Source organism: Triturus cristatus, chromosome 4_1, assembly GCF_964204655.1.
Source record: "Triturus cristatus chromosome 4_1, aTriCri1.1, whole genome shotgun sequence".
Taxonomy (NCBI): Eukaryota; Metazoa; Chordata; class Amphibia; order Caudata; family Salamandridae; genus Triturus; species Triturus cristatus.
In genome coordinates, this window is record NC_140585.1 from 1,213,672,584 (window position 1) to 1,213,700,189 (window position 27,606).

General features: G+C 46.8%; 1 protein-coding gene across 12 annotated transcripts in view; it reads left to right on the forward strand.

The window, feature by feature from the left end:
- Nucleotides 1-2,494: 2,494 nt before the first annotated feature.
- Nucleotides 2,495-27,606, forward strand: part of LOC146856420 (uncharacterized) — a 36,313-nt gene continuing 11,201 nt past the window's right edge. For 2 of the 12 annotated variants that reach the window (XR_014980948.1, XR_014980945.1), the window contains exons 1-6: nucleotides 2,638-2,679; nucleotides 2,827-2,877; nucleotides 3,702-3,880; nucleotides 4,230-4,367; nucleotides 4,637-4,677; nucleotides 23,101-23,145. Coding sequence is in view for 7 of the 12 variants with exons in the window: in XM_085650736.1 (XP_085506862.1) it covers nucleotides 3,720-3,880; nucleotides 4,230-4,317; nucleotides 4,637-4,677; nucleotides 23,101-23,110 (300 nt within the window). In the remaining 5 variants the exon portion in view is untranslated. The other 10 variants (XM_085650737.1, XM_085650732.1, XM_085650736.1 and 7 more) reach the window with 8 other exon arrangements.

Below are 27,606 nucleotides of genomic sequence, written 5' to 3' on the forward strand. Positions count from 1 at the left end.
GCTTTTTTGTACAGACTTTTTGGGAAGGACTTACACAACGATTCTGAACATCGAGAAAGTATCAGGTTCACAAAGGCACAGGCAATATCTCTGGATATAATTGGAAAAGAAACTTGACATATTTATGAAATATGCACTTATGAACTTATCGGTTTTTGAGCTATGCATCTTTGAGTGCCTGTGAGAGATTTATACTATAAGACATCGCTGCTTGTGTACTTCCCTTAAAATCTTTTTGTCTCCCTCATGGATTTTGTGATAAACTGTTTTTAATGTTTTTTTAATGTTTTTATGATATAAAATAAATACACTGATTATTCTATATACATTATCTTTCCGGACTCCTATTGGTGCTAATACCTGGCTCTTGTGAGTGAATGTGAATGAACGGATGTATGCTACATAAGATACCCAAGGGGGTCTTGTTTATTTGACATAGTGTCTTGATTTGGTGTCCTGTTCCCCTTGGTGTAGTGGGACCCCTCTCTTTTATTTTTGATATGTAATAAACCTGCAGCAAACTTTACCCAACTCAACAGTCTGTGTGTGTGTGTTATTTGGGTATGCATGCTGGGGGAGGGGGGACTGAAGGGTGCCCCTGGCGGTACTATGCAGAACAAAGATTAGTTTATAGATTTTGTTGCGGGTTCACTGCCTGGAGTTACAGAAGATTCTGCAGTACAGGACTGACGTGCATTGGAAGAGCGGCATGCAGATTAGAATAGTGCTATACAAGGGAGTTCAGGAATGAGCTGCACTCACAGAGCTGTTTGTGGATTTTACGACTGGAACATCACTAAATACTGCAGATCAGTTGTGAGGTACAAAGGCATTCCTATGTGTGGGTTTATGTCCCAGAACAACAGGGGGTTCTGCAGTTCCAGACTGCAAAGCATAGCTTACTTTTCCCCGCGAAGTCACACCTTCAATCCTATGCTTACGGGGCAGCTCAGCAAAAAAAAGCATGTAATCTGAAAAGCAGAAAATGCTAATGATAAACTCATTCTTTACTTGAAAGTATATTCTTATTGACAGACAGCCAAAGTGTTGAATACAACCCCCTTTGCCTATTTCACAAGGTCTTTGACAGTACCTCATCATCTGTGTAAACTTTTCACCCCTTACGGCCGGACTCTTGATTTCAGCCTCCCACTTCTGCCTCAAAACTGTATTAGGCAGAACTCTGCGCACTCTGGCTCCTCCCTCTGGAACTGTCTTTGTCTGGAAATTAACATGAAATCACTCCACAAACCACAGACAACGCTTCTGCTAAGCACTATGGTCCAGATTTACCAAACTGTCGCACAATGCAACGCAGCACCCCAAGTGGCCACGCCGTGTTGCGTGACAGGAAGAGAGCAGGGAGGTGCCATATGTACTAAGATATGGCACTATCGAGCTCTCTCAGCGCTAGCGCACAGGCTGGTTAGCACCACACACCTTTGCACCATAGCACAAAAGTGACTGCATGAGCCTAGCATACAAATAACTATGCCTAGACAAACTTTAAAACTTTTCCCACTTCTGATGTGTGCTGTACAGTGCAACACACATGCAAACTAGGTAAAGTTAGAAGTATAAACATTTCTCCTTTTTAATGCCTGCTTTCAAATGGTGTTATTTTTGGTGCATAACCCTGTGTACTGTAGTTAGCAGATAGGTTTTGTGTCATAGGGTGGCGCACTGGAACGTCCATGCAGAACACAAGGAACGCCCCTTTGATGTAGCACTTTGCGATGCTTTATGTAACTTTCAGGCAACATTCCAGGCAAAACAGGTTGTGTGCTGGAAAGTAAAGTGAAAAAAAAAACATTTGGTGCAGTTCTGTGTCACCTTTGTAACACAAACCCAGCACAAAATGATTGTAAACCTGGCACTTTGTCTCAAATGAGTTTTCATCTAGACTGCATTCTCTCTCAAATGCGGCTGGCATTCTGTACCATCCATGACCTGCGTAAGTGGATTATAAATACATAATTTAATAAAACCACTGCCCAGTATGTAAATCACTGCCCAGGTACAGGATTCGTTCCTTCAGAAATTCACTGTGACAAGCTACTCCATTCCAGGTGTTTTGCATTCTGTGACATGTAGACTTGGTTGCCTTTAATCGTATAATAAAAGAACACTACCAGTTCCAGAATGCAATTTGGCTGCTGCTCCATTGTAACTGGACACTGAGGATAAAGCCTCCTTTGATGATTGGCTGGAGGGAAGGGCACTGACTGGCTGGGATGGCGGTAGGCTTTCCAACAAGGAATTCTAATTTGTTTTTGGGAGGCCAAGTTGCCCCCAGGGTGTGGATATTTATCCCATTTGTTTCATCTGATTGGGTTAGAATGGCGAACTCATAAGGGCATGGGTGCCTCGTCCCCATATTGGACTCTGGTTGGCTATCCGTTGGTCAAGTGTCAATGACAGGCGTGGCTTGATATCTCATTTCAACATCTGATTGACTGAAAGGCGGGGGATGTGGCTCCCCCCTATCAAGGGACTCCGACTGGCTGAGAAGTGAACAAGTAGCCTGGACATGTGTTGTTTGTTATCTAAGGGGGCCTCTGATTAGGACAAATGAAGTCATGTGACCACAGACTCATCTGCATTTTAAACGAGGGCAGAGACGAGTTTTGTAAGTGTGCGTGAGTAGGATTGGAGTTGAAAGTGTGCTGCTGCTGGAGGGTTGAGTGAATTTTTATTTTTGGGTGGTTTTTACCTATGGGAGCGAGGTTTCGTTGGGTTATTTCCCAAGGGTGTTTCTACTAAATCGTATAGTGGTGTTCTTATAACAGTTCCGGTTGTTGGTTGATATCTGCTTTTTGTTTGCAGCCCTTCGTTTGCTGGTGTACTGAATTGTGCCAAGCCGAATCTAGGGTGAAGGTGAGTATCTCTGCCTAGCAATGCTGAGCGAGGGAGTTTCTGCTTTGGACACTTTTAGCTAGTCCTGCTTTTTACATAACACCCTCCCGTTCGGTGACTTTCTTTAGTTATTATGAACTGAGAATGCCACGTTTTGTTGGCGAACAGGTCAGGCCTGGATACATGTGTCAAACAAGACCTGGGGCCACTTGAAGCCATATTTGCGAATGTGGTCATAGGGTGACGGGCTCTTACTTAGGTTGAACTACGGAATTTTACAAGTTGATCCAATTACCCTAAACTAGTTTGTTTCAACTGGTGTGCAGCTTGCGTTTCTCATTTGCCCTTGTTTAAGAAGTTTAGCCCCCCTCCACTTTATTATTATTATTATTATTATTATTATTATTATTTTATTTTTTTTAAATTAATTTGCCCAATATTAAATGCTGTTTTTTCAGGCTAATCTAGGGTTACGCATCTTATTTCCACACTCGACAAACCTTTAAAGGTGTCGAGATTCATAATCTGTTCAGGCATTACAATTTTAATTCCGGATGGAACTCTATTTATTTCTAATTTGGATTTATAAATTGAACAGAAGCCGTATATTTTTGTATGTGCACTTTAAATGCGTTAGAGCAGTCTCGAAATTTTAAGTTTACAGGTAACGGCGCAGCATAAAAAAGCCCAGGTACAGTTTAAGTGCAGATCGGCATTAATTTTGTTTTTTTTTTACTTTACCTGGGGCCCTTCAGGTTGCGTTACTATCTCGTGGAATCAGGTGCCCCTTTAAACCGAATTTTTGTTCAGGTGTCCATGGTTAATATTTGTCTATTTCTATGCAGGTTCGGTAATGGCGTAATATGGCCGTGCTCGAGGGCCGCACTTCCGGCTGGCCTTTGTGGATGGGAAAGCTATACACGCACGGCGACGCTGGAGGCTGCTGCAAGGGGTCGATGGTGCTGGTCATTGGGGGTGATGATACGGGAATAGCTCTTGGTGGTCTACAGGCCAGCTGGCTCTGGTAGAGATTGGTTACAACGATAAAAACCATCAGCGGTTGCGTTGCCTCCGCCCCCCCCCCCCCCCCCCCCCCCCCCCGGGTAGATTTAAACTGAATTTGCGCCTCCGCATCTTTCCCCGGAAATGGTCAGAGTCCCTTGCGGTACTCACTCTGTATGTACTACGTGGGCTGGGGGGGGGGGGAGGCGAGTCGTACAAGCGGTAGGTGCTGCATGCAGTGTGCATGGGGTTTAACTGCATGCATTGTGTAGGGTGGGCAAATCTCAGGCTTGGCCTTTGTAAACAAATCTTTTATGTTGCTGGGTACGGAGTTGGTTGAGGGTCGCTTTAACTGTTTTCCTCTTAAACAGGACGCATCATATTCTCGGCGCTTCCAGGAAGGGACCGAAGCAAGCATCGAGGACGCTGTATGGAGTACGAGTTTCATCTAGCCTCCAGGTGGCAAGGGCGTTTTAATCCTCCTTTTACGGATAACTGTACTGTTTGCGGTAGGCGGATAAAAGCTCTCCGTTCTAAACGCATCTGGCCTTTTCGGTCGAGTTTGGTGTAGTGGGGGGCGCTATGTGAAAGGTAAAACCCAGATACACAGGATGTGTAACTCGAGTCCATTGTACATGGGAAGTGTTTTGAGGCTGCATTTTCTTAAGGAATGGGATTTACACGTTGCTCCTAGAAGGATTGCTAATTATTTAGGGTTGTTTTGGGGGTTTGTGAATCTGTATGTTGCGTAACTGTCCTGCTGAAACTTTCTGTGCAGGTGGCATCTCCTGAAAGGACCTGCTTGGAGGGCACAACATGGTAAGTTTTCTTGATTCTCACCTCGTGTGTGTTCCTGGTATCGTGGATGAATGGTAGGGGAAGAGGGAAGGTTTTTTTTTTTGTGTGGGTGAATGCTGTTTCGGGGGGCAGCCGGTGGTTGGTGCAGAAGAGTTTGGGATGGTGACTGTAGCTGGCTCCGAGAACGTTGTGGAGCACACACTTGCTGTCTTGACTGCTTGAGCATAGAACATTACTCTTGTGTAGGTGATGTGTTGTGCTGGCTGTCCGCAAACTGAAGTGTGGTCCTCTTGATGCTTTCTGTGTCCAGTGTGGTGGGTCAGGGAACTGCCTGGTTGGCTGCGTGGAAGGAGACTTGGCTTCCTGAAGTCGGCCTTCTACAGTTGCCATGCGCTCTACCACCCACTTTTCTTGCACACCGTATGTTTTGCATGATTCCACTTGGCCAGCACTAGCTCTGCACTCCACGTCCTGTGTGTGATGGCTCTATTTGGTTGATGTGTTAAATTCTTGCTTTTGTTTCCTGATTCATTTAGGCTGCTGCAGAGATGCCGCGCAACATAGTGGTGCAGACCAGTCTGCCTTAATATTAAGCTTCTTGAGCCCCATAACTTGATTTGTCATCCTTGCGTTGGTGGGTTTGCACATGCGCGGTTTCACAGCTCCTACTTTAACGTGGAGTCTCTGGACCTATTGAAATCCACTACTCCAGTCTAAATGAAAGGATCTCTAGTGAACTATAAACTGCGGTCCGAACAGGTTACACTCAGTGCTTACTCTGAACAACATTGTCTCCATTTTTGGAGCTGGTGATAAATCTGCTGGCTTCATCTCTTTGGTACCAAATGGTGCTGGCTCTGACTCAGACCAGCTGTTGCCATTGTGCTCCAGATTCTGGGGTTCATCGCAAGGGTGTAAATCTCGAAAGGGATTAAACACGGGTGACCTCCTTAATCAGATGCTAAAAGGACTGTCTAGAGACACTTCTGAATTCTGGAGAGCGGAGCAGGGCCTAATCTGCTTTTTACTGAAGCTACTTGGACAGCTTGGTGTTTCTTTCCACTGCTGCCTCTTCAACTCCTTGCCAAAGTTTGAGACTGAATACACGGTTTCAAGCTATTACTAAGTGAATGCTGGTTTCAAAACCCCTCCCTGGGCTGAATTTGAGTCAGCGGTTGCAGATGGAACACCCCAGCACTCATTTTGGGGGTCGGTCAGGATTTGTTTTTCCTAATCAGACTTTCTTCCTGAACAAGGGAAGAAAAACGGTGGATGGGTGACTGGGTGTAGGAGGAAAAGACGGAAAAATCATGACCGTGAGAAACTAGACAGGAGAAAAAAACCTGCAACAGTGAGATAAAGGGGCAGGGAGTATCTACTGGTGCATTAAAAAGGCATCGGGTTGTTGCAGAAGACAGACAACACAACTTCTCCTGGCAAAATAGTACAGACTTTGATCTTCCACGCTTGCTGTTTTTTAATATTCGGCTCTGTGGAACTGGCATTTGAGCTCAACGGACATCTTTAATGCATGACTTCTGTCATACATTTGTATGGTAATGAACTCCTGATAAAGCAGAACACTTTATCAAGTTACACGCGACTAGCTGTTTTTGTTGACAGTATATCTGAAACGATTCAGGTGCACATGTTATCAGTTACCACTAGTTAGCAGTATCCTTGACTTGTCGCATACTTGAAGCCAAACCATGCTATACTCCCTACACAACTGCTGCCTGGAAAATCCTAACCCCCCACAATTCTGTGCCTCTGAACTACCGTTTCTATACTGTTTCTCAGATACGTCATGTTCTTGCAAGCAGGCCTGCGACCTTCCATCTGTCCTATGCCTAATGGTATTTTCCTATTCTACAGAAGCTCACTACTACCCCCCGTCCCGCCCGTCCCCACGGGGTCTGGTCACCATAATCTGCTACCGAAGACTGCTTGAGCCTGTATTTCTCCTTTTAATACTGAACACTTCTCTCTGCTGGTGGTTTCATTGACATGAGTAGGCCTTCTCTATTTTCAACACTCAATATAACCAGGTGGACTCAAGACTATGCATCCTGGGTTGGCTTCTGTGACAATTCATCGTTGTCAGGTAAGCACCTAGGTGAAGCATGTATTCAAAGTATGTTTCTTCAAGTATACAGTGACTATTGCACCAGCCATCTGGCCACTGTAGTCTCTTGCACATACAAGCCCAACTTTGGTTCGGAACGGAAGTGTTAAGCGGTAGGTTTTTTGGGGCTTTGTATGCTTCAATCCCCATCAGTTTCTACAAACCTTAACACCTGATCAGCTATGAACATTACAACCCCAAGTTCAAACATTGACCATATTGACCTCATGCTGCTCACACTTCATAACCTCTCATAAACTTCACTTGTTACTCAGAAGGTTCTCTAATTTATGAAGAAGCAGGTTACCTGTTAGGGCAAAAAGTAGGTCCTGATTAACTTTTATTGTGACTTTAAAAGTGAAGATTTTGAAGACCAGATCTTGAGGTCAGAAGCTGCAAATATTAATCTCTACCCCTAAAAGGGCTGGAGTACCCTTTCTGGAATTTTGGGGTGTAGGTCAGGATGGACCATCTGTCTAGAGCTATGATGGGACAATGAAGGTTTCACCAAACACTGGAATGGGGACGAAGCAGTGCGGACCACCACAATTGCAGTGCTGCAATGTCCACTCCAGGATCTCTACAATCTTGCATTGTACGTGTCGCAAGTTAAGCTGTTTTGTACTGCTCTACATGGTGCTTATCGTCAGCTCACTTTTCAATATGACCTGCCATCTGCTGTGCTTTACACTTCGTTTGGTCAGTGGCTAGCTCCTCGCCGCACACTTGGTAGGACCATGAGCTTCATGTAAGAGAACCAGAAATGGAGCTTCTTGTAGAGTCCTAGCTCTGGGCCTGACAAACCTGCACTCTCGTTCCTGGCACTCATCGGCCGAAAATAGAGCACTTTGGCTCAATTGGGCTGGTGTTCGCTTGAAGTGGACCACAGCATGAGATTGGGTCAAAACAAATATACCCTCTTTAAATTAATCCATTCTTTGCAATCCAGACAGTGAATCACTGCAGAACTCATTTGCAACTATTGCTTTGAAGGCAGGGCCTGATCTGCACCGGTTTGCCAGACTTCTGCTTAGTAGTCAGGGATGACTGATGTAGGACTTGTCAGTAATTCAGTCTTGTTATCCATCTTCTTTTTATCAGCCTTTACTACTTGTATTTGTATTATGGAATGACTATATTTATTAAAGTGGCTTTATTTTAAAGTCAGACCTCCGCACTGCAGCCAGTGCCCCCTGTGTAAGCATCTGTTCTTTATTGGGGTGTCTCACAGACTGCAGTGTTGACGTCGACTGAGGGTTGATGGAGATTGGTTGCCATCTGTTCCTTCTTTCTCTCTCACTCTCTAGAGAGACTGAATTCTGGAACTAGAAGGATCCCAGAACACCTCAATATGGGCATCTCGCAGTGAAATCTACTCATGAAATATTCAGGCGCTGACCAAAGAGCACCACCTAGAGTGGGCGGTAGCGAACCTCTAAATAGTGAGGCTATTGTTTGGCACATCAGCCAGCAATAGCTGGTGGTCTGCTGGAGAATATCTACAAAACTCGAGCACCTCCAGCAGACTCTATATTGTGGTCTCGAATATTATGTACATTCAATCCACAAACCCCTTGGGTGACACAGCTTTGTGGCACAATTCTTGTACATATTGACCTGTCTTCGAAGAGTTCAGGGGCTATTGTTAGTAGGACTTGTATACTAGTCCTTAATTCTGTCTCTTGTTCTAGCTCTGCTCTTATCTTCTGCTCTTACCTTTTTAAATTCTGTTATGTGATGACTAAATTTAATATAGTGGCTTTTTATTTTAAAGCCAGACCTCAGCACTGCAGCCGGTGCCCCATTTGGGCTCCTGTTCTTTATTGGGGTGTCCCACTGGGTGAACCGGCTGAGGGGTGACGGAGATTGGCAGCCATCCGTTACCTCTCTCTCGAGAGAGCCTGAATTCTGGCACCCGAGGGAGCCCAGAACGCCTCCATTTAGGCATCTCGCAGTGAAATTTACTTGCGAAACCATCGGACGCTGGCCACTTATCAGTGCGAGTGGTGTAGGATCTTTCAAGGAGGAGTAGGAGCCTCTGCTTGTTGCTGGAGCAAGCGTGAAGATAGTGCGTCCTCCACTAGATGATTAGTTGCTCTTTTTTGCACACTATTACATCTTTCTTAGCAGGACGTATGGGCCTTCTCACAACAAGCTCATGTTAAATGATCTGAACCCTTGATGGCCGAATCTGCTACTAAACGTTTCTCACCCTAGTCTCCTTTGAGTGGGCATCGGCCAAACTCTAGATGGTGAGGTAACAGATGGGCACATCTCATCCGGCAGCAGCTGGTGGTCTGCTGGAGAACTACAAAATGTGAGCACCTCCAGCAGACTATAATGTCTTGGAATAATATCCATTCAGGCCACAAAGCTGGCCTTTGGGTTACACAGCTTTACTTGGTGGCACAATTCTTGTCCCTATTGACTGGTCTACGATTTCAGGGACTACTGTTCGTAATACTTGTATGCTAGTCTTTCATGCTTTGTCTTGTTCTTTCTCTGCTCTTATCTTCTCTTTCTTACCATCGTTTCTATTATGTGATGACTAAATTTAATAAAGTGGCTTTTTATTTTAAAGCCAGACCTCAGCACTGCAGCCGGGGCCCCATGTGGGCCCCCGTTCTTTATTTGGGGTGTCCCACTGGGTGAACCGGCTGCAGTGCTGACGTCAACTGAGGGGTGACGGAGATTGGCTGCCATCTGTCACCTCTCTCTCTCGAGAGCCTGAATTCTGGCACCCGAGGGAGCCCAGAACGCCTCCATTTGGGCATCTCGCAGTGAAATTTATTTGCGAAATCGTTGGACGCTGGCCACCTGTCAGTGCGAGTTGTGTGGGATCTCCTTCAAGAAAAAGTAGGAGCCTCTGCCTGTCGAGTTTGTGTGAAGATAGAAGTGCATTCTCCACTAGATTAGTTGCTCTTTTTCCAATAGATTAGCATGCAATTATCTTTGCATTGTCCAATTTGAATCTGTTTAGTTGCAGGCTTGATTGAACGTGAAGTATTCCGACAGTTCTAGAAGTGCGTTACTGGAGCCCAGTCATGGACCCTGTAACTGTTTTTGAAGCTCAGTTGAACCTTTTCTCGATTGCTGCGTCCGATTGAGCGGATGCTATGACTGGTAAATTATGCATGGTATCCATCCCACTGGATGATTGGCGTTTTGTAACCTTACTTTTGTTGCCCTCTAATTTGGGTTGGTGCAGAGTAACCTAGTGATCCGTATCGGTCTGCCTAGATATTGAGGCTCCTGAACCGCCTAACTTGAGCTGTACCCCATTCTTGCGTGGGGTGCAAACCTTTATGGTGGATTATCAGACCTCCATTTCTACACACCTGCTAAGCTATCCTTTAGTTCAACACCGTAATTACTACTTTTGAAAAGGATACGTTCTCTTCCATGTGAGTTAATGGTCCAATGGAGAAACACTAATTTGTCAGTGCATGCGCCCCATGGACTTCTTGATGCTATTGAAGAAACTTATGGATAAAAACTAGGGGCCAAATAGAAATGCAGAGGCTAAAAGAGGTCTTAAGATCTCTCCAAAATGTTTAAGGAGAGAAGGGACCCAAATATATGGAAGACGACTGTTCCATATTCTGGGAACAGCAACGGATTAAGCAGAGCCTCCAAATGACAGTGCAGGGAGAGTTACATGGGGATATGTCTACTGAGCAAAGCATGAGAGTTGGCCTGTGAAATTTGAATTTGTCTCAGGAATACCTAAGCAGGGTTCAATTTTTTCATAGATTGAATGTGATGCCTGTTCTGGCTAATGAAAGTCTTCCAGAGTTTAAGTTTTAGGATCTGTGCCCTAATTCCTTGGTAAATGTGAGTTAGTAAACCAGGCCCTCACTGTAGGTTTAAGTCTAACGGAACTTCCCATTCTGCCACTATGGGATATTTTTGCAGACCACAAGCTTGCTCTTGCCTGAGTGCCTCTGACTGCCCTCATTTGTGTTTCCTATGAGCTATTACTTGGTAACGTCTGGGCTTTCCAATTCATGGCTGAGTCCACGTGTATCCATCCATGTATATCAGTGAACCTGTTTGCAGCTTTCGGGTGTTTGAACAGTCTTAATGGGCCCTCCAAAGTGCATGTACCTGCACGGCCAGTCACCCCTGTTAGTGCAGTAGATACAGCTTCCCATAGTGCCGAGGCCTTCGGGCAGCTCCAGAACATATGCATCATGTCTGCTCCTGTTTGCTGACAACTGGGAAAATTAGAGGCGGACCCAAACATTTAATGAAGTGTCACTAGGGTTAGGTAGGCCCTATGAAGGGTATTATGCTGGATGTATTGAAATTTAGATTATTGGGGAAGGGCACTCCTATCCCAGGAAAGGGTAGCGGAATACTGTGTTCTCTTCCCACATTCCCTCCCTCTACATCTGCGGGTCGCACCTTGCGGGTCATGTATGGTGTACGCTAAAGCGCTAACAGACCATGCAGTGAGTCTCCGACCACTACCCATTATGCAAAGCGTATTAATCCGAGGATGTTGGTCAGGCTCGGTCTGTGATGCACAAATTCTTAAATGCCAGCAAACTGCTATGAGCTAGAAAATGGCCTGCCAGTAGCTCATGCTCTTCTTGTAATTAATCATAGGCCAGGAGTGCTGAATCTTGGAACAGCGCACCACATGTGCCTACTCCCACTGCCTCCCAGGTCTCTTTACTGGCCCTGTCCAACATGTCACTGCATGAAGTGATAGAGCTCAATGGGATCTCAGGGGAGTATTTGCATGATGAGTCGCAGACTACAATAAAGACTTCCCTATGCTATCTGTAACGTCCCATTAGCTTTTGGTGGAAGTCTGGCATATGGGGTAGGATGGCCTGTTGGAGTATCGGATGTTCACGGGCAGTTACTGGAAGATCCAGTTCCTCAGTGAGTCTCCCACCAGCTAATGTGCACGCTTCTGCGCTGATAATGTTCAAAGTTTAGGGCTGCCAACCCCCTTTTGTCTTCCACGCAGTTTCAACTTACTAAGCGCAACCCGCTGCCTCCCCTTAATCAAAATGAAGCTCCCAGCAGTGAATGTCATATGTGAAATGTGAATTTGGGAATATGGACAGCAAGATTATGAAAGTAATAGAGCATACGAGGGAGCATAACCATCTTGGATAAAAATACTCTACTCTGTATATAAGCGGTAAAGTGCTACTGAAAGCCATTTGGGGACACCAATACTAAGTCTCTAGTAAGACTACCGTTCACTGTCTATTCCTAAATCGCGAAAGATGCAGGACTCCCATCACAGTTGGTGAGAAACTACTAGGAAATACTACTGAGGGCTTTCTGGATTTAGTGGAAGCAGACCAGACTTAGTCCAATTTACCCCTAGTCCAGCAGCAGCATGGAACTCCTGTAATATGGCTTGTATTTATGTTCTGCCCTCCTGGATATTCTCTATGTAGATTAGTACATAGGCCGCATACGAGACAACATGGACCTTCATTAAGTGGGATACTCAAATCCTGACCTTGCTGCTGGAGTCTCTGGGCCAAAGGCGCCATTGCTAAGGCGAAAAGTAATGGGGACAATCGTGCCACGTCTCCCCTGCTTACCGAGAAAGGAGGGGAGATGCAATGACCAATTTTCACCCACGCTGAGGGTTCATCATATAAGAGCTGGATTAAACCTTGCAGCTGTCCTGTAATGCTAAAGGCTGTCCGAACAGTTCTCCCCAATCCATCGTGTCAAAAACGGTCATCCAATTAAAGCACCATGAACGCATCATATGGCCACTGGACTGAAGACTGTTCAATCACTCTATGCAGGCGGTGGATATTTAAGATGGACCGTCCAGGTACAAAGCAGTTTTGGTCTGGGTGTATATGTTCATACAGCCTGCCCGCGATGACCTTGCTCAATCTTATAATCCAATTCCAGCATAGCCCCGGACTGTAAGAGGCAAGCTCCAACGGGTATTGTCTGGATTTGGAAGAGGGATTCACACAATGGGCAGAAGTCTGCCCTCCGTCTGGGCATCATGGTGTAATTCTAGCTGTTTGGGAGCAAATTGGTGTTTGTATGCCTTATAAAATGTGATGGGGAACCTATCTAGCACTGGTTTCATGCTGGTTGCTGCTCCCCTATTGGGCCCCCCCCTTATCTCCTGCAAGGTGACAGGCGATGTTAGAACTTCCCTGTCCAATGGAGTCACTGGTAGGTCTATGGAGCCAGGAAGGATTGTATGGCATCCTGCTGGTCCAAAAGCGGTGGATCTTTTAGGGCTTGGTAATGTGCGGTGAATACCTTATGGATATCTACCTAATTTGTGGCCATATGCCCCAAGGAAAGCCTGACCATTGTGATCGGCAAGTTTTGAGTGGCACTACACAAGCCTGGCTAATATTCAGCTGATTTGTCCCCTTTCACATGCATATTTTTTCTTGTTACACATGGAAATGCAGGTGTAGCAGCTCAATGACCTGGTAATGCCTACCTAGTGCCTCCGTTAATGCACCCTTTGCACGGTCAGCTCGAGCATCAGCCTCTAGTGCACTCAAGGATGTCTCTGTGCAAACCAGGTCCTTTAAAAGATCATCCCTCGCCCCACAACTACACATAGAATGGCCCCTTAGGACAACCTTCATTAATTCCCATTCTATTGACTAAGAAGTACTCCAGTTTTCTGACAGATTTTGGGAGAGACTTGTCTTTCGTCTCAGAAAACCTGACCTTCCAGCATAGTAGGCTGCAACTGCCAAGTGGAGACTGGGGTTTGTGGTGCTTCCCCACTCCAACTGTATCTGCAAAGGATTATGATCCGAGAAGGTTCTCCCTAAATATTTTTCTTCTGTTGCCAGAAGCCTGGTAGCTGGGTCACAAAGTATCCAGGCTAGTGGGACATGCAAGTCGTGCAAGGGGAATAAAAGGTCTCTAGAGCCGGGGTGGAGCAATCTCCAGCAGTCCAATTAAGAACTGTGGCAGCCAGTGATAAAGATGGACCGCAGATGTCGCTACTGGAGCAGTTGTGTGGTGAATGGTCAAGGTATGGATCGAGTACTCAAAGTATACACCGTATGTGGACCCGTTTAGTAAGTATTGTAGAGAGACCTGATGAGAAGACCAGTTGTGGTACATTGGGACTGCTAATGCTTTTGAATAGGGTCCCCCCTGACATCCAGTTGTCCCTCAACCAACACAACGTCCCTCCGGGTCAATCTGTTACCATGAGGCGGAAGGGGACTGCCGGACTGACCAGACCAACCCACCCAGTACAAATCCAGGATATGTGGTGCAAAAAACATTGCCCTCGCCAGCGATTCTGCAGTCGTGTGGCGGGAGGAGAGGACACCCGAGTCTCTTGTAATAAAGCTATCTGCGCCCCTCCTTCGAAGATATTGTTGGACTTCATGCCTCTTCTGTGTAGTGCCCATACCACAGACCTTCTATGGGATTATTAATTTTAGCGGTCTAATTATTACAGCACAAGAGTAAGACCCCAGGAGAACTTTAAGCCACAGAACTGACCATGCATTGAGACACTGGGGCTAAATTTTGTGGAAAGGAATGACATCACACCGCAAGATTCAACAAACGAACCCAGAACACGTGATCACCCAAACAATGAAACATTTTCCATGAATGGGATGTTTCTGAGAGTGCACTAGCGTGCTCTAACATAGTCCAGGAGCTAGACAAGCGGGTTATCCAGCTTATCCTTGGGCCTCCGGACTATATGTTTTGCCTAATTCAAGTTCGTTGGGAAGATCCATTACTTCTCAGTTAATGGTATGCAAGATCAGGCAGTTATCAAGGAAAAGCTCTCCAGAGCAAACTGTGCTATTTCTACTTGATGATTATCACAGGATCTCTTCCGCTGTTTGCAGTGTAGGGTCTTGCAGAACTACAGAGTTCAGTGTCAGCTTAATGAGTGGATTCAATGTCAGACAGGCAATCTTCTGAAGTGTGGACAGGTGGCGATCTGTGGTCAGCCCACAAGCTAACGGCTGTCAAAGGCATGGGCTTGCTCCTCTTTAGCTTGTTCTGTGGTAGGAGCTTCATGGAACTCACCAGTGCTGCAGGCATTCTGGTTCCCTCAGCATGAGGTACTGGACATATGCCGCTGGCATGCGGGCATGGTCCCAAGCATCTACTGGTTCTGTGAAGAAATGGCTTGTATTCCTGACCATTACTTTGAGCCTGACTAGGAAGAGGAGGGAATAGTGAATACCTAACTGTCGCAGTGTGCTTTACCTACAGCAAGGAAGCCCTGCGGTACTGCATGGCCATGGCATAGTTCAGGGAAAATAAACACCTGTGCATTTTCAGACTGCGCGATCAATTGGGGAAATGGGAGGACAATTGGCCCAGAGCTTACCTTCTGTATCAGCCATGTCTCTAACTGCGCATGATTGTTGCGTTTGCCCCTTCTGGAAGGCCTACTATACAGAGATTATTCCAGAATGAGTTTCCTTCTGAATCCTCTGCTCAGGCCTCTAGCTCCTGGACCTTCATGTGTGGGAGTGAATCTGACCCTCCAGATCCTTCATGGTCGGATGAATCTGATCTCATGTGAAGCATGCCAAGTCTGCCAACTTTCGCTGATCATCTCGTAGTAGCCCCAATTTGATTGCTATTGCATAAACTCTTGTGTGCAGATCTTGCCTCGTGTCTGCAATGGTGGCACGTATTTTGTCGAGTTTGAGATGTTTGTGGCGCTGGCAATGACCGGTCCAGTGGCAGGTACTGGTCAGGGTGACCCACCATATCACTATTCTGAGTCTGCTGCTACTGGGGCCTGCTCTGTGCTCCATAACCAAGCTCTGTCTGTGGGCCAACTGGGCCCCTGTGTGCGAAGCCTTCAATATGGGAAGTTGCTACAAAAGTCAATCAGCTAAGCCGAACCCACCAGGCCCCCCTAAACCTGATTTAGCCAATGGGGGTAGTGCCACAACTTGGAGAAACTCGGGACTCCATGGGAGCTGCTCTCTAGGAATTGTTCCAAGCTTGTGGGTCATCTCAGCTGGTCTCTGAGCCCCTGCACACACTCATCCATGCGAGGCATTTAGTTCGGCTGCATGATGAGCCCATCTAGTATTGCTGTATGACCTGCCACACCCCTTTCTCCACGCAGTAGAGGGGCATGAGCAGTCCCAACTTCACCCCGTTTGAGACACACTCGCTGCACCAATAGGGGCTTCGAAGTGGGGGGCAAGGTCTTCTCTTCCACCCCTCCACCTCCCTGTTCTGTAATCAGGCACAACTCTGCTCCAGTCTCTAGGTGGCTATTGTCTGCTTTAGCACTGCCATACCCCATCCACCAACACACACTGGGCACCACAGACTTAGTGGTCTTCACAAAGCTGCTCAGTAACTCCAAGTGCTGTATGCATGTTTACAGAGCCTCGCGCACCTCGGGGACTAGTCTTATCACCCCAAGGTACATATCGGCAGGTGCCGGGTGTCCAAAGACTAGGCAAGTACAAGTTGCTTTAAGGGGGAGGTAACTGTCTCCACCAGTCACCAACCCCCCCCCCCTATAATGCTCCACGGTGGTCCTCAAAGTCCCCCAGGACTGAATAGTCAGCTGCAGCCTCGCATCCTCTCCCACTTTGATCCCCTATAATGCTCCACGGTGGTCCTCAAAGTCCCCCAGGACTGAATAGTCAGCTGCAGCCTCGCATCCTCTCCCACTTTGATCCACCACTTTCAATCTGTGAGGTGGGGAACTATCTTGCAGCTCCTCCGCTTCAGCGGGGTAGTGTTGGAGCTCCCCACTGGTCGCCAGACACTGCTCCAACCCCAGCATGCCTGAGGCCTCCCTCATGGCCGTAGGCTGCACAGGCTGGAATGGGTTCATCATGCAAGGCCGCTTCTGCGTGCTCGGCAGAGGCTGTAAAAAAGGGTTAATGGTGCCCCGCCAGCGTTTACACTACAATTCTTAGCCAGGATGAGGTACACCGGCACTGATGGTGGCGGGCAATTACGGATTTGAGGTCTCGTGACGGAGCGATCCTAAAACCTGTCTGCCACCTTGCCTCAGCTGGCCATGCCCCCTAGTCTTGGCTCTTTTCCTCTTCAGTGGCCAGCACCTAATTGCATAACTGGCAATGCGGTACTCGGAAGTAGGCCTTCTTGCAAAGTACGAAGTTTTGGACTTGCTCTGGCAGACTAACATTCAATGTCTTATTCCTGGCACACCTGATGGGTGGGGGGGGGGGGGGGGCTGCTGGCTTAAGTGGGTTGATGTCTACTTACAGTGGGCGGGGGGCGGGGTCCAAACAAATACTGCTTTAAATTAAAGCATGCTTCCCAATCCAGACAGCTAATCATTGCAGTTTGCATTTGAGGGCTTTAGCTGTGAAGGCAGGGCTGACGTGTCTGCTTTACACGGCGTGACTTGACCTGTTCTAAGTTTCTCCAGTGCTAGTTCTCCCTCACACAGGGGAGCAGGAAAACTTGGTTGCTTTAGTTAGGCAGATGTCCTGGGTGTGACAGGATGTGTATGTCCTCCTCGCCCCACTATGATAAAGGGACCCCGGTTATAGTGGCCTGTATACATTTTTCTCCTCCCAACAAGCACATGTTAAATGATCTGAACCCTTGAGTGCAGAATCTGATACTAAAGGTTTCTGCCCTTAGCCTCCTTTGAGTGGGCATCAAACTCTGAGGTTACAAATGGGCACATTTTAGCCAGGAGCAGCTGGTGCTCTGCTGAAGTACAAAATGTGAGCACCTCCAGCAGACTACAATGTAGTCTAGAAATGATGTCCATTTAGGCCCCAAAGCTGGCCTTTGGGTTGCACAGCTTTACTTGGTGGCATGGTGAGCAAAAGAATGATGGATTTAACCCAGATCTCTTGACTGGGGGTGAATGTTTTGATTTTATTTCTGCATTTCGTCCATCAATTGTGTCTTAAGCTTTACTTGGTGGCACAATTCTTGTCCCTATTGACTTGTCTTCAGAGTTAAGGGACTTTTGTTCGTAGGGCTTGTATACTAGTCCTTAATTCTCTCTTGTTCTTTCTCTTATCTTCTGCTCTTACCTTCATTTCTATTATGTGATGACTAAATTTATTAAAGTGGCTTTTTATTTTAAAGCCAGACCTCAGCACTGCAGCCGGGGCCCCATGTGGGCCCCCGTTCTTTATTTGGGGTGTCCCACTGGGTGAACCGGCTGCAGTGCTGACGTCAACTGAGGGGTGACGGGGATTGGCAGCCATCCGTTACCTCTCTCGAGATAGCCTGAATTCTGGCACCCGAGGGAGCCCAGAACGCCTCTATTTGGGCATCTCGCAGTGAAATTTACTTGCGAGATCGATCGGACGTTGGCCACCAATCGGTGCGAGTTGTGTGGGATCTCCTTCAAGAAGGAGTAGGAGACTACCCGTAGCCAGAGCATGTGGGAAGATAGTGCATTCTACAATAGATGATTTGTTGCTCTTTTTCCACTAGATTACATTTTACTAAGTGGGACATAAAGGCCATATCTCAACAATCACATGATAAATGATCTGAACCCTTGAGTACAGAATCTGCTACTAAATGTTTATCATCCTAGCCTCCTTTGAGTGGGCAGCATCAAACCTCTAAATAGTGAGGTTACAGATGGGCACATCTCAGCCAGCAGCAGCTGGTGGTCTGCTGGAGAATAACCACAAACCGTGAGCACCTCCAGTAGACTATAATGTAGTCTTCAAATAATGTCCATTTAGGCCACAAAGACCTTGGGTTGCACAGATTTACTATGCAGCACAATTCTTGTCCATATTGACTGGTCTTAGAGTTCAGGGACTACTGTTCATAGGACTTGTATGCTAGTCTTTCATGCTTTTTCCTGTTCTTTCTTTGCTCTTATCTTCTGCTCTTACCTTCATTTCTATTATGTGATGACTAAATTTAAAATAAAGTGGCTTTTTATTTTAAAGCCAGACCTCCGCACTGCAGCCGGGGCCCCATGTGGGCCCCCGTTCTTTATTTGGGGTGTCCCACTGGGTGAACCGGCTGCAGTGCTGACGTCAACCGAGGGGTGACGGAGATTGGCTGCCATCTGTCACCTCTCTCGAGATAGCCTGAATTCTGGCACCCGAGGGAGCCCAGAACGCCTCCATTTGGGCATCTCACAGTGAAATCTACTCTAAAAATCGTCAAACGTTGGCTACCAATAAGTGAGTTTAGTGGGGTCTTCAAGGAACAAGGCGGTGCATCTCTCTGTTGGTAGAGTGCGTATAAGGTATAGCAGCACCGTCACCCCGCAGATTAGTTGTTCCTTTTCGGTAAAATTGTTATGCCACTGTCTTGAGTATCGTATCTGGCTCTGTTTAGGTCGACGCTGGACTATACATGACGTTTTCCCACCGATATAGAAGTGGGTTGCTGCAGCCCAGAAATGCACCCTGTCTATTTCTGAAACTCAAATAGTGAACCCTCCTCCCATCCCCATTGCTGCATCAGATTAAGCAGTTGCTACAAAGGGTAGATTATGCATGGTATCCCGTTCTAAGTAATTCAGAGCAGCCAGGGACAACCTAGTTCTTAATGTGGCTGTTAAGTAAGTCCTCTGAGCTTAAAGACTATACACACTTCAGTAATAGGCTATCTGACACATCTAGTGTTGCACTTTTACTTTGAGACTTGTATGCAGCAGCGTTCTTCTGTCCTTATAGATGTAAGAATCTGTGTCTATGGTAGAAGAAAATTGCAAAGAAGGGTGACGACTAACATAATTTCAAACCTAGACTAGACTCCAGCTTCTGAATCCTTGTTACTCCCAACACACCATGTCCATCTTGTACCCAGATTCAATTTTCAAATCTGTCCTCTGACATCGCAGCTCTCCCTCGGCTTTTCAATCCTCCTGAGTGCTACTCCCACATGGATATGTGGGATCTTAAGACCACTGCAACATGTGCTTGGGAACTGCTCAAATACACATCTGTGAGCTGGCATCTGACTTGGGTAATGTCCCTTTCAATGCAGACTAATGTTCTCTCCGTCCATTGCATGCCTGTACACGGCTCCTACACAGGACAGCAAATTGTTTGGTAAACTGACTTGTGTTTGAAGACTGATTTCTGTCCATTAAGTTTGCTGTGGTGATGTGGCTTTTTCTTTTTTTTTTTGAGGGATCAGACTGATGCTAAAAGCAGCTTATAACTGCTTCACAATAGGATTTTAGTGCTGGTGTCTTTTTTGACTAAGTGCACAGCCCCACAAGCAGGCCTTCTGTTTTTGCAGCTGTCTCACAGTACATGGTCTTTGTTACATCCACCCTTTCTCCTGGAAGGCCTTCTCCACCCAAACATCACTTGCAAGGCTTTTTGCAGCTTAAAGAAATGGGCCGGTCTAAAGTAATGAAGAGGTAGGAAGTATCTAGTACCTTCTGGTTACTATAGGTGGTGGTGCTCATGTGTTTGCTGTGTGCATAAACCCGACTTGCAAGTCTGGGGTATTTCAGTGCAGACTGATATTTGTGTATTGAATGTCAGTTCTAGGTGTAGTGCTCACTAATATTTGCACAGGTCTGTCTATAATCTGCATCCTAAACTTGCCACAAACCCACTTGGCGCCTATTGTGTCCTTACCGCTGATATCGCCCCAGAAGGATGTCTGCAGTAAGTCCGCCTCTAGAGACTAATAGCCCTCTCTGCATTTTGCTGTAGTAATTGGTTACTGGAGAGTATCCATGCTAGTGTCTCTTACCAAGCTAGTCCCCACCCTAGAACTACTGTGCTTCAACTTCAACCTTTGTGCACTTACCTACTTCATATTGCTCTTGGAGTCCAGATTTAATTTTGGAAGTATTGAAGGATTTATAACTTTAATATTAAAACCAGTGTCCATGATGTGAATTGTAGCCCTGTTTGCCTCTGGAACTGCGCAAATCCCAATGTACTCTTCTTATATGCTGTAATGTTGATTGTTTGAATAAGTGATAAAAAGTTAAATAAAAAAAAGTTTTTAAAAATCCAAGTGTCTACTTGGAAACAGTTTCCAGCCACTTCAGTAAATACGAACTGGCTTGTACCTAGAACAAAAGCAAATATAGCAGTTAGTTCCCAAGCCTAGGTCCAAGCACGTCTGGTCCTGACATTAAAAACAAAGTGAAATTACAGCCTTAGTACTGTAAGATTCTATACCATGAATAGCCCAGAATCCTATGGGCAGCGTTCTCTTTGTGAAGCAGTGGAGACTTCCTTCTGTAGAAGGACAGAAGCAACCGTTTCGAATGATCATCTTCAGTTAGTGGTTCATTCCCCCTATATATAGGTTAAAGGTGGTAGGGAAAAATGTGTCCTATTAAGATGGAATTGAATGCCTCCAAAAGCAGGGATGGATTGTAGCCCTACATGCCTACCATAATGGCATGAAAAATGTGCAGGAGGCCTTGTTCAAACGGTCAGGAATAAGGCTTTTCCATGGCTTTGCATATGGTGGCTTTTAATAATGTTAAGGAAAGTCACACATGAACAGGGGATGTTCTCAGCTGTTAGATGCTTCAGCTCTGTTTGCATATCTCTTGCTGGGTGTTGGAAACCGGGCAACCGGGTTAGCAGTCACCAGGTTCCCAGCACAATGGTAGCTTGGCTCGAGCGGTCGGGGGTCAGGCACCGTGTTAAGCGTACGTCACACCCTCACAATAACCATGCGTTCATCCGTTCCAAAAACGACACTACACCGTAAAAATTATGAAAGAGTAGTTTGTCTTTATCTTATTTTCTCTTAGTTGCAGGGTTCATAAAATAAATACAGTACCATAAGATTCTCCTTTAAAAGGGCAGGTCAAATAAATAATACCACAGTGGGGTTTCAATAAATACGATCAGGTCATAAATAAACACAGAATAAATAGGGGTGCAATAAATACAAATGGCTAATAAATACTGTCAGAAAATAAATACAATGCAGGAATAAATACAGTCAGACAATAAATACAGTCAATAAATAAAGCACCTTCAATAACTTAAACACAATTAATGACAATTACAGTTCACATCACTTTCCTGAGGTAGTTTGGTTTTACTATGCACAAGTACAGCTTGTGGTCATTTGGATGACATGGGGGGGGGTGTCCCACCTAGATTGGTCAAGGCTGGGCCTGAACTGAGGTAGAATAAGGGTAACCCAAGGATCTGGCTCTCCCAAAATACACAACCCCTCACAGAGGTCACTGCACCAGTCTCAGTTCACCCCTGGCACTCCCAGGCTGGTTCTAACACCCCTCTAGCCCCTAGAATGGTCTTTTAGGGCTCCACAGGGCCTCAGATGCCCTTTCTACCACTTACTGCCCTTTTCACGATGATCGGCGCCGGGTCGACGTCGCTGGGCGGCTTCAGTTCGGTGTCGCTGGGCGGCCTCGGTTCGGTGTCGCTGCGCTGCTCCGGATCGATGTCGCTGCGCTGCTCCGGATCGATGTCGCTGCGCTGCTCCGGATCGATGTCGCTGCGCTGCTCCGGATCGATGTCACCTTCCGGCGTCGCAGGGTCACGGTCTCCCCGCTTCCAGGTGTCTCCGGAGTGCGATCTCCACTCCCGACCTCCGGCGCGCTTCACCTCGATCTCCGGTGACTCCTTACTCGACCTCCGGTGCCTCTCCACGACCTCCGTTGGCGCCCTCTCTCGACCTCTGACGGCTCCGGGTACGACGTCTGCTTTCTGTCAGCGCCGCTTCTCCGCCTCAGGCCTCAGGTCTCCAGGCTTCTCGACGTCAGGACTCCAAGAGGACACCGCTAAACAGGTCAGGAGCTTGCTGGTCTTCTTTAAGGCCTCTTCACAATATTTAGGTCCTTAAGATGGTTTTTCTGGTCTTGATCCCACACAGGGCTCTAGGCTGGGCTTGGTAAGTAAGGACTAGCATCAAGGGTGGGTTTCTGGACCCCACTCCAAGCACTGGTTTCCACCCCTGCTGCCTTACTCCGACCTCCTTCTGAACTGGTCCTCTCTCCTCTCTAGTCAGATGCCAACTGCCACTCTGAGATGGCCTCTCAACATTCTAAACTGCCTCTCACTGTCACAGGGTTCCAGAATGTTACGGAAGGTTCTAGAAATCTCCAGTGGGTTCTGATGATGTCACAGGTGACAATGGGTGGCCACCATTTTGTGTCTCAGGCCCTCAGACAGATTTTCCAGGGGTAGGGAAAATGGCTCCCTGACCCTGCATCAACACTAAAGTCTGGTGGTTTCCAAAAAGGAAAAATTATAATAGGGTTTGAGGCAGAAGTGGGACAAAATAAATGAGGAGGGACCACCCAAAGGGCTGACAGGTCTAACACTGGGGTACCATAGGGCCATCCTGTCTTTGGTTGTAGGTCTAGGGTGTTTACAGTTGGGATTTTTAATCCTTTCTCTTCTTCCCACTTCCAGGTCCGGATAGGCAGCCAGCACCCCTGAAGAGTCAAGAAAATTTGGGTAAGATAAAATACAATGTAATGAAAATGGGAGCTAAACTTTAGTCTTTACAAACGCACTCTCCTTCACTCCCTCTCTTAAGGTGTACAGGACCTCTGGAGCGTGCCTGCCATCTTCTACTCCTTCAGGTTCTGATCAACACCTAGTGCTCTCTGGGTTTTTGGTTTCCCTTAGCGAAGCGAACCCTGGTACAAATTACAAGTCTGCAATTTCTTCCCTATTTAGTGTCTCACATCCATATGGGAGACCTTGTTACTCTCTCGGCCTCAACTCAAAACATTTTTCTTTCTCTTCTATCTGTGGTGATGCCACAGATAGAAGATACTCTCAGGTACTGCCTAGAAAGACACACTGCACCCTGCTTGGTGGTTATGGGCTCTGACCAAGAGTGGCCTGCTGCCCCCCCCCCCCCGGTCCTCCTTTATCTAACCCTTGAGGCCACGCCCAGTAGTCGGAATGCCAACATGTATAATCTATTGTAGGGGCATGGTGCCTCACTACATCCATTCTAACTTTTATTAAATCGAAAGAAAAACTAAATCAGAGACAATTGTTTTAAACACAACCAAAGTTATAAGTTCTGCTTCCTGGGAGTTCAGTATACAAAGTCTCTCCGCTTCAGACTCGTTGGGGGTTAGCTCTCATCCGGTACAGCCTGCCTCTCCGAGCCTTAGGAGATTGCGACGGGCCATCTTCGTCTCACTGAGACAGCAATCTCCCACTGCTGTCTTCCCAGGGCTCGGTCTTCCTCCACCCTCTCTGGAATCCTTCATCCAGGAGACTTCTTGACACATGTTTCCTATGATTGTGGTTATTATACCTCTTACTGATTTCTGCGACCTCATCCGGAGGCTGGCTCTGTCATTGTTGCGCTGTCTGTCTGTTTGTTTGGGCAGCATTCATGTCCACTACCCCCCGGTGTCCTGGAGGGCCTGGCTGGTACTAGGTCTCTGCCAAATTGCTTCTTGAGGATACTGCTGGGCGAACATCCAGTGGTGCAGCGTGGGATTTGGCAATAAGCTCTTAGGAGCTGTTGTAGACACATCTTCTCCCTTTTTGACTCCAATTCGGAAAGCTTTGTTCATTGTTCTCATGAATCTCTCCACTTTGCTGTTGGCCTGTGTCCACTGGGGCGTAACCTTTGTGGCGAATGTTCAGGTTGTGTAGATAGTCCTTAAATTCCTGCCCCTGAAAAGGGGGTCCATTGTTTGTCTTGACCTCATTGGGAATTCCTAGCAAGGCAAACATGCGGTCCAATACTGGCTTAACCCATTCAAATAAAGTGGACATGACTAATTTCTCTACTGGGAATTTTGAGTGGCTGTCCATTAGCACCAGTGTGAGTTGGTGGTATGGGAAACTACCACAGTCCATGTTGGTCCAAGGCGTGGTACTTTGAGCCTCAGTGAACACTGAGGGTACTCCGCTGGTGAGGATATAGATCGACTGTTCTTCACCCACTCCTCTACTTGTTGGTCCATCCTTGGGATCCAGACCTTGCTTCTTAGCCGTGCTTTGGTTTTGGCCACTCCCTGATGTCTCAGATGAGGGAGCTCAACAGTGCGGGACCACAACAGGCACGCCCTTAATCGCTTTCGCTAAGTTCATTTTGACACCAGCAAAGGTATTTCCGGACCGCTCGTCATTCTGTTAATCCCCCAACTCATGTTGAAAGTTTATACAGTGGTGCCTTTTTAACACCTCCTTGACTCTTCCGAGGCTTGCATCTGTTTGCGTAGCCTCCACTATCTCGAGTAATGACATTGCCTGGGGGCATGATGCCAAGGTGACCTGTCATATGAAGCCCTCTACCCCTAGATCATCCTCCCATCTGATACGTACCAATGTTTATCGGATGCTGGGACCTCCTCTCTGCATCCCTGGTCTTAACTTCAGTCCTGCTCTCATGCAGAGTCTGGGTCAACGTTTGACCTGAGAAAACATGGCCAGGTTGGGAATGAACTTCCCACAATAATTCTCCATTCCCAAGAAGCTGCGCACCTGATTGTTTTGGTACTGCTGCTGACTTGCTGCCAACCTGATCGCCTCTACCTTCTGAAGGTCCACTTGTATGCCATCTGGAGAGAATCGATTTCCAAAGAATTCCACCTAGTTGGTGTAGAACTCTACATTTCATACGATGCATTGTCAATCCTCTCGCCACAATCCTGGTCGGGGCTGCTCTCAGCTGGGCATGATTGTCTTCTAACGTGGGTGAGAAGATGAATCATCCTTCACACTGACACTTATAAGGCCTGACAGGGCTTACCTAATGACCTCCTGAAATACTTCGGCTGCTAAAGACACCCCAAAACAGTTTCTTGAACCTCCAGAGGCCGATGAGAGTCAAATGTCGTAATTAACGGGATGGCTCCAACGCCAGTTTTTTTTGTATGCGCGTTGCCTCTGGGCTCTTTGCACCTCCTCCCTCGTAAGTCTTACCAGGGAGGGGTCTATATCTTTTCAGGCTGGCTGGCTGATGGCCTAGCTGCGATGTGCCTCCCAGCATTTCTTCACTCCTCCTACCTTGGTAGCACACTGTCTCTGCATTGCTGCGCCCCAAAAGCGGGGCGGTCAGTGTAGCCATCTCACCCGAAGGTGCTCGACCCACTTGTTGCCAGTGTGGTGACCCCCAACTGGTAAAACGCCCAGGCCTCCGTTGGACCTCTTGGTTACTGCCCAGAAACTCACACTGCACCACAAGTTCTGTGCCCCCTTTTATTTAACCCCTTGGGCCCTGCTAGGCCCTCGTGATGGCAATGTGCCACAATGTATTGTAGTGGCTGGCTGGCTCACTGAACTATCCCTACTGTACTGGGATAAATTTCCGCTTTTTTAGTGAGTTTTAACACCATTCTGAGTACCGTCACCACAGTGGACCCCCTCCTACCTCAGACGTGTTCTCACTTTACCCAATTTGTACACTTTTTAAGCCCCAGTCACTAAGGCCTGTAGCCACAACTCTCACGAGTTCTTGTAGTACTCTTTACATGTGCCAGTAGCAAGCACCACTTCTCTGACCAGCCTTCGTCTGTCCCTCCCTCCTTCGCAGTGTTGGTTGGTTCAGTCACCTTCACCACCCGGCTCTGCAATCCCAAGGACTCTTTTCCTCCTCATTATCACTCCGAGCTTTCGTCTTGCACTTTGTCATTTATTTTTCCCTCTGTCTTTTTCTTCTGTGTCTCCAGCATCCTTTTCTGCGCTCTATACCCTGCTCAGTCCTGTAAGTGGTAGTCTTGTCAGTTATGTGATGATCCTGGTCTGTTAACCCGCCCCCTTCCCCCCACCACCTTCTCTAGGTGCTGGTGTCGTTCTCCAGCGATCTTCATGGAATTGCTTTAGTTTAGACCAATACCTGAAGTAAAAAATAAGGTACACTATCCTGTTTCTGCCTTACAGGAGAGTTTGAGTGATGTTGCTGCACACTTGTGGGGACAGCAGAACGCACGATTTATGTCCACAGTGGACAATCCAGCTACATGAAACCTTTTTTTCCACAATCGCACCACCTTCTTTGCCATCCGTACACGGTGGACGTGAAGATGTCTGTTGTGGCTGAGTTAACATGGAGGGCTTATAGACCTTCTCCCCAGCAGCTATGTAGAGGGACCTGTAACCCTAAACCTAGAATCTGTTCTATATGTTTCTCCCTATGCTCTGCATTGCGGAGGTAGCAGCTACTCTCTGATAGTGAGGCACTAGGGGAGTTTGAGAGTCGTTGGGCAGATTTCCTGGGCGTGGTAGGAAGGGGATGTTTTCCATATTCCTCCTTGGATGCCTGAGGAGCTGTCCAGAGGCAGCATTATGTATGAATCATCTCACATGTTCAGTCTACAGAATCCACCGAATAGGAGAATTTTTCACAAAATGCTTGTTACCTGGTAGTGTAAATGTACTCCAATTTCATTCCCTTCCTCACGATGTATGTAAATGGGCCCCCTGTTGGGGTGGCCTGAATACGTTTAATCATGTAAGGCTTGTATGCATACTCCCAGCCATCACATGTAAAAATCTGTAGACTTGAAACCAGAGTAGTCTACAAACTAATTCTCCCCTAACCCACGTTCGAGGGGGAATTTCCCACCCCCTCTAAATGTGAAGCTACGCTTTGGCAACCAGAAATTGGTACTCTGCTGGAGGACATCAGTAAAACCCAGAGCAGCTCCAGAGGACTCCAATAGTGATGTTTAGAGATTACCTTGACAGGCCAGAAAGTTGAATAGGTATAGGAGTGCTGGATTCCTCCACCGAGCAATGGTTCTTGTTTCTTGACTGTTTTGGGGAGTGTTGGTGGTGGACTGTTCTGAAACGTATAGTTCTGAAACTGCCTCCAAACATATATATGTTCTGCCATCTAGCTTTTTCTTTGTTTTGGAATAACTTTAAATAGTTTTTCATTTTAAACTGCAACCTTCACTTTGCAGTCGGACCCCATGTGAGCACCTATTTTTTTTTTTATTG